This window comes from Eptatretus burgeri, chromosome 1 (genome assembly GCF_056783735.1).
Source record: "Eptatretus burgeri isolate ZD-2024b chromosome 1, Ebu_testis_v1, whole genome shotgun sequence".
Classification (NCBI taxonomy): Eukaryota; Metazoa; Chordata; class Myxini; order Myxiniformes; family Myxinidae; genus Eptatretus; species Eptatretus burgeri.
The window spans coordinates 135,287,965-135,296,547 of NC_140961.1; the positions used below are offsets into that span (position 1 = coordinate 135,287,965).

Here is an 8,583-nt window from a genome sequence, read left to right on the forward strand (position 1 = left end):
GCAACTACAGACCAATCAGCCTTCTCCCAATCATCAACAAGGTTATGGAATCCATCATCACTTCAGACATTAAATCCTTCCTCTTCTCCAATGGCTTGATTTCCAATCATCGATTTGGTTTCAGACCAGGTCACTCTACCCTGGATATGCTGCTTCTGCTCTCCCATCAATGGATGGAGGTACTCAATGCAGGACATGAAATCAGAGCCATATCCCTCGACATATCACGTGCTTTTGACATGGTTTGGCACCCTGCCCTGCTCACCAAACTCTCTTCCTATGGTATCCTAAGCCATATCCACTCATGGTTCGCAGACTTCCTCTCCTGTCGCGGTCAATGTGTGGCCCTAAATGGAGTTCTCTCATCCCCCCTTCCTGTCCAGGCTGGAGTTCCTCAAGGTAGTGTTCTGGGCCCTGTTCTTTTCTAGTTTTCATCAATGATCTCTTAAACTCTCTAGAAAATCCTCTATATCTCTTTGCTGATGACTCCACCCTCTGTCGTGCCACCTGTCATCCCTCAGACCGGCAAGCAGCAGCTTCTTCACTCACTGCAGATCTGGGTAAAATCACAAACTGGTCCAACACGTGGAACATGTATTTCAATCCTGACGAATCTCACACTCTCACTATGTCTCTCTGAAAGGACCATTTGGACCCCCCCCCCCCTCCCCCATCTACTTTCTCAACAATCCTCTTGAAGAAGTCCTTTCTGGGTCTCACTATCTGCCATGATCTTTCCTGGGTAAAGCCACATTTCCAGCCTAGCCTCCAAAGCCAGTCGTCGACTGGGAATCCTCTATTGTCCAAAATCCTTCCTTGTCACACCCGAGCTCCTGACCACGTACAAATATTTTGTATGCAGCCTGATGGAGTACTGCTCTCCCATCTGGGCTGGTGCTCCTGCCTCCCACCATTCTTGGCTTCACGTTGTGGAAACCAAGGCAATTTGGATCATTGGCATCTCCCGTGATGAGGCTGATTATAATTTGGGTCTCACTCTCTCACCGCAGGCAGGTTGGTGGTCATTCTGTCTTCTACAGTCTCCTCTCCGGTCTCGCCCCCCCCCTGCTCTCTCTGTGATTTGTCCCCACCATATTTCCACAGGGCGCTCAAGGTCCGCCAACAACCCCCTTCTGGTAAAACTACCAAAATCACGAATCACTGCTCACCTTCACTCTTTCATTCCTCTTTTTTTTCCACCTTTGGAATAAACTCCCTCACTCTCTTCAATCCCACTGTTTCCATCAGACCTTCAAAACAGCTGTTCACCACCACCTCTTATCCTCCCCCATCCAAACCCATGATCTTTTCTTCCCCCGTTAATCCACCCCAAACCCACCTACTTCAAATTCCCTGCCCCATCCCTCTCCCTTCCACAGATCTCCTCATGTCTCTGTTCTCTGCTGTTGTTGTGTTTCCCTCTCCCACCCCTACTCTTGTTTCCTGCTCCCCTTGTTATACGTTATGTGTGTTCGCCCTTACACGAGCCTCGACATTGCATACAGAAAAAAACATTGAAGACCACTTGTGCATTGAGATCGCATAGCGTGGCGCAGATTACGTCACATTCAGCATGTGGACGGACACACACACACACACACACACACACACACACACACACACACACACACACACACACACACACACACCGACACACACACACACACACACACACACACACCGACACACACACACACACCGACACACACACACACACACACCGACACACACACACACACACACACACACACACACACACACACACACACACACACACACACACCCACACACACACACACACACACACACACACACACACACACACCGACACACACACACACACACACACACACACACACACACACACACACACACACACACACACACACACACACTCTCTCTCTCTTCCTGTTCCTGTGAGACGCGACTCGCATCCCCAACGATGTAACATGATCACGCCATGTTTATAACCAAGATAAAGACATGATCACCACGATGACCGTGGAATCTCCGAGGCTCGCGACCCCACGCCATGGAGACTCCCACATGCGGCACCTGCTGGATGATGAGACGCTCGCACACGGCCAAGGCCATTTGAATGGCGTTCTCCGTCTGGATGACGGCGGTGCCGTTCAGCCGTCGCTTGCGCAGTGGGCTGGCGACGGCGACCGCGTCCTCGAACAGGGTCGCGTGTTCAGACGAGCTGAGCACGGCACCGATGCGGATCACGTGAGTGGATTCTCGCGCGCTCACCATCCGCGAACCCGACACCACGAGCATCGCCACCGACAGCAGACCCGTGGATCGCCAATTCATGGTGCCGCGGCGTCGGGTGTCCGGCGAGCCTGCAGAACGGGCGGGACGCGCAGCCGGTGCTGAAGATTTGGGCTCCTGTACTGACTGGATGGATCCACCAGGGGGTGGAATCGAATCCGTGCTCGGAAGCACGATGCATACCCACGCTCATCCTCATAATCGATACCGAGCCGTGCTCGTTATCGATTCCGATGTATGTTCCACAACCAACACAGGTCCATGCTCATTATTATCGATACCACTCCGTGCGCATAATCGCTTCCGAGGAGCGTTCTAATTAGATTTTGATCCTTGCTCCTGATCGATGTGAATCCATGCTGACGGATTGGTTCTTCGCCATTGGCAGCATTCCTTGAAACGGAACCACAATGTCCACCAATCAATGCTCCATCGTGAACAACCCTCTCAATCATCAGCACGAATACTAATAATCAGCACTAATCAATGCTCCATATTAACATCATTAATCAAGGCTCCATAATCTGCACAAATCAATGCTCCATATTATCATTAATCAAGGCTCCATAATCATCACAAATCAATGCTCCATATTAACATCATTAATCAAGGCTCCATAATCTGCACAAATCAATGCTCCATATTATCATTAATCAAGGCTCCATAATCTGCACAAATCAATGCTCCATATTATCATCATTAATCAAGGCTCCATAATCATCACAAATCAATGCTCCATATTATCATCATTAATCAAGGCTCCATAATCTGCACAAATCAATGCTCCATATTATCATCATTAATCAAGGCTCCATAATCTGCACAAATCAATGCTCCATATTATCATCACAAATCAATGCTCCATAATCAACATGAATCAATGCTCCATATTATCATCATTAATCAAGGCTCCATAATCATCACAAATCAATGCTCCATATGATCATCACAAATCAATGCTCCATATTATCATCACAAATCAATGCTCCATATTATCATCATTAATCCAGGCTCCATAATCATCACAAATCAATGCTCCATATTATCATTAATCAAGGCTCCATAATGATCATAAATCAATGGTCCATATTATCATCATTAATCAAGGCTCCATAATCATCACAAATCAATGCTCCATATTATCATCATTAATCAAGGTTCCATAATCATCACAAATCAATGCTCCATATTATCATCATTAATCAAGGCTCCATAATCATCACAAATCAATGCTCCATATTATCATTAATCAAGGCTCCATAATCATCACAAATCAATGCTCCATATTATCATCATTAATCAAGGCTCCATAATCATCACAAACCAATGCTCCATATTATCATCATTAATCAAGGCTCCATAATCATCACAAATCAATGCTCCATGTTATCATCATTAATCAAGGCTCCATAACCATCACAAATCAATGCTCCATGTTATCATCACAAATCAATGCTCCATATTATCACAAATCAATGCTCCATATTATCATCATTAATCCAGGCTCCATAATCATCACAAATCAATGCTCCATATTATCATTAATCAAGGCTCCATAATCATCACAAATCAATGCTCCATATTATCATCATTAATCAAGGCTCCAGAATCAAAATGAATCAATGCTCCATATTATCATTGATCAAGGCTCCATAATCATCACAAATCAATGCTCCATATTATCATCATGAATCAAGGCTCCATAATCATCACAAATCAATGCTCCATATTATCATCATTCATCAAGGCTCCATAATCAACATGAATCAATGCTCCATATTATCATCATTAATCAAGGCTCCATAATCATCACAAATCAATGCTCCATGTTATCATCATTAATCAAGGCTCCATAATCAACACAAATCAATGCTCCATATTATCATAATTAATAAAGGCTCCAGAATCAACACAAACCAATGCTCCATATTATCATAATTAATCAAGGCTCCATAATCATCACACATCAATACTCCATATTATCATTATTAATCAGGCTCCATAATCAACACAAATCAGTGCTCCATATTATCATCATTAATCAAGGCTCCATAATCATCACAAATCAATGCTCCATATTATCATTAATCAAGGCTCCATAATCAACACAAATCAATGCTCCATATTATCATCATTGATCAAGGCTCCATAATCAACGCAAATCAATGCTCCATATTATCATCATTAATCAAGGCTCCATAATCATCACAAATCAATGCTCCATATTATCATCATTAATCAAGGCTCCATAATCTTCACAAATCAATGCTCCATATTATCATTAATCAAGGCTCCATAATCAACACAAATCAATGCTCCATATTATCATCATTGATCAAGGCTCCATAATCAACATGAATCAATGCTCCATATTATCATCATTAATCAAGGCTCCATAATCATCACGAATCAATACTCCATATTATCATCATTAATCAAGGCTCCATAATCAACATGAATCAATGCTCCATATTATCATCATTAATCAAGGCTCCATAATCATCACAAATCAATGCTCCATATTATCATCATTGATCAAGGCTCCATAATCAACGCAAATCAATGCTCCATATTATCATCATTAATCAAGGCTCCATAATCATCACAAATCAATGCTCCATATTATCATCATTAATCAAGGCTCCATAATCTTCACAAATCAATGCTCCATATTATCATTAATCAAGGCTCCATAATCAACACAAATCAATGCTCCATATTATCATCATTGATCAAGGCTCCATAATCAACATGAATCAATGCTCCATATTATCATCATTAATCAAGGCTCCATAATCATCACGAATCAATACTCCATATTATCATCATTAATCAAGGCTCCATAATCAACATGAATCAATGCTCCATATTATCATCATTAATCAAGGCTCCATAATCATCACAAATCAATGCTCCATATTATCATCATTGATCAAGGCTCCATAATCAACGCAAATCAATGCTCCATATTATCATCATTAATCAAGGCTCCATAATCATCACAAATCAATGCTCCATATTATCATCATTAATCAAGGCTCCATAATCTTCACAAATCAATGCTCCATATTATCATTAATCAAGGCTCCATAATCAACACAAATCAATGCTCCATATTATCATCATTGATCAAGGCTCCATAATCAACATGAATCAATGCTCCATATTATCATCATTAATCAAGGCTCCATAATCATCACGAATCAATACTCCATATTATCATCATTAATCAAGGCTCCATAATCAACATGAATCAATGCTCCATATTATCATCATTAATCAAGGCTCCATAATCATCACAAATCAATGCTCCATATTATCATCATTGATCAAGGCTCCATAATCAACATGAATCAATGCTCCATATTATCATCATTAATCAAGGCTCCATAATCAACACAAATCAATGCTACATATTATCATCATTAATCAAGGCTCCATAATCAACACAAATCAATGCTCCATAATATCATCATTAATCAAGGCTCCATAATCATCACGAATCAATACTCCATATTATCATCATTGATCAAGGCTCCATAATCAACACAAATCAATGCTCCATATTATCATCATTGATCAAGGCTCCATAATCAACATGAATGAATGCTCCATATTATCATCATTAATCAAGGCTCCATAATCATCACAAATCAATGCTCCATATTATCATCATTAATCAAGGTTCCATAATCAACATGAATCAATGCTCCATATTATCATCATTAATCAAGACTGCATAATCTGCACAAATCAATGCTCCATATTATCATCATTAATCAAGGCTCCATAATCATCACAAATCAATGCTCCATATTATCATCATTAATCAAGGCTCCATAATCATCACAAATCAATGCTCCATGTTATCATCATTAATCAAGGCTCCATAATCATCACAAATCAATGCTCCATATTATCATCATTAATCAAGGCTCCATAATCATCACAAATCAATGCTCCATGTTATCATCATTAATCAAGGCTCAATAATCATCACAAATCAATGCTCCATATTATCATCATTAATCAAGGCTCCATAATCAACATGAATCAATACTCCATATTATCATCATTAATCAAGGCTCCATAATCAACATGAATCAATACTCCATATTATCATCATTAATCAAGGCTCCATAATCAACATGAATCAATACTCCATATTATCATCATTAATCAAGGCTCCCTAATCATCACAAATCAATGCTCCATATTATCATTAATCAAGGCTCCATAATCATCACAAATCAATGCTCCATATTATCATCATTAATCAAGGCTCCATAATCATCACAAATCAATGCTCCATAATCAATATGAATCAATGCTCCATATTATCATCATTAATCAAGGCTCCATAATCATCACAAATCAATGCTCCATATGATCATCGCAAATCAATGCTCCATATTATCATCACAAATCAATGCTCCATATTATCATCATTAATCCAGGCTCCATAATCATCACAAATCAATGCTCCATATTATCATTAATCAAGGCTCCACAATCATCACAAATCAATGCTCCATATTATCATCATTAATCAAGGATCCATAATCATCACAAATCAATGCTCCATATTATCATCATTAATCAAGGCTCCATAATCATCACAAATCAATGCTCCATATTATCATTAATCAAGGCTCCATAATCATCACAAATCAATGCTCCATATTATCATCATTAATCAAGGCTCTATAATCATCATAAATCAATGCTCCATATTATCATCATTAATCAAGGCTCCATAATCATCACAAATCAATGCTCCATGTTATCATCATTAATCAAGGCTCCATAATCATCACAAATCAATGCTCCATATTATCATCATTAATCAAGGCTCCATAATCAACATGAATCAATGCTCCATATTATCATCATTAATCAAGGCTCCCTAACCATCACAAATCAATGCTCCATGTTATCATCACAAATCAATGCTCCATATTATCATCATTAATCCAGGCTCCATAATCATCACAAATCAATGCTCCATATTATCATCATTAATCAAGGCTCCATAATCATCACAAATCAATGCTCCATAATCAACATGAATCAATGCTCCATATTATCATCATTAATCAAGGCTCCATAATCATCACAAATCAATGCTCCATTTGATCATCGCAAATCAATGCTCCATATTATCATCACAAATCAATGCTCCATATTATCATCATTAATCCAGGCTCCATAATCATCACAAATCAATGCTCCATATTATCATTAATCAAGGCTCCATAATCATCACAAATCAATGCTCCATATTATCATCATTAATCAAGGATCCATAATCATCACAAATCAATGCTCCATATTATCATCATTAATCAAGGCTCCAGAATCATCACAAATCAATGCTCCATATTATCATTAATCAAGGCTCCATAATCATCACAAATCAATGCTCCATATTATCATCATTAATCAAGGCTCCATAATCATCACAAATCAATGCTCCATATTATCATCATTAATCAAGGCTCCATAATCATCACAAATCAATGCTCCATGTTATCATCATAAATCAAGGCTCCATAATCATCACAAATCAATGCTCCATATTATCATCATTAATCAAGGCTCCATAATCAACATTAATCAATGCTCCATATTATCATCATTAATCAAGGCTCCCTAACCATCACAAATCAATGCTCCATGTTATCATCACAAATCAATGCTCCATATTATCATCACAAATCAATGCTCCATATTATCATCATTAATCCAGGCTCCATAATCATCACAAATCAATGCTCCATATTATCATCATTGATCAAGGCTCCATAATCAACATGAATCAATGCTCCATATTATCATCATTAATCAAGGCTCCATAATCATCACGAATCAATACTCCATATTATCATCATTGATCAAGGCTCCATAATCAACACAAATCAATGCTCCATATTATCATCATTGATCAAGGCTCCATAATCATCACAAATCAATGCTCCATATTATCATCATTAATCAAGGCTCCATAATCATCACAAATCAATGCTCCATGTTATCATCATTAATCAAGGCTCAATAATCATCACAAATCAATGCTCCATATTATCATCATTAATCAAGGCTCCATAATCAACATGAATCAATACTCCATATTATCATCATTAATCAAGGCTCCATAATCAACATGAATCAATACTCCATATTATCATCATTAATCAAGGCTCCATAATCAACATGAATCAATACTCCATATTATCATCATTAATCAAGGCTCCCTAATCATCACAAATCAATGCTCCATATTATCATTAATCAAGGCTCCATAATCAT

At 38.7% G+C, this 8,583-nt stretch overlaps 1 protein-coding gene across 2 annotated transcripts in view; it reads right to left on the reverse strand.

Moving 5' to 3' along the window:
• The window catches only part of GRIN1 (glutamate ionotropic receptor NMDA type subunit 1), an 83,913-nt gene extending 81,405 nt beyond the window's left edge, over positions 1 to 2,508 (reverse strand). Inside the window, exon 1 of one of the 2 annotated variants that reach the window (XM_085899305.1) lies at positions 2,056 to 2,508. In XM_085899305.1, coding sequence (XP_085755431.1) covers positions 2,056 to 2,316 — 261 coding nt within the window. In that variant the 5' untranslated portion in view covers positions 2,317 to 2,508. The remainder of the gene's footprint in view (positions 1 to 2,055) is intronic. The other variant, XM_085899314.1, reaches the window with a different exon arrangement.
• Positions 2,509 to 8,583: the final 6,075 nt, after the last annotated feature.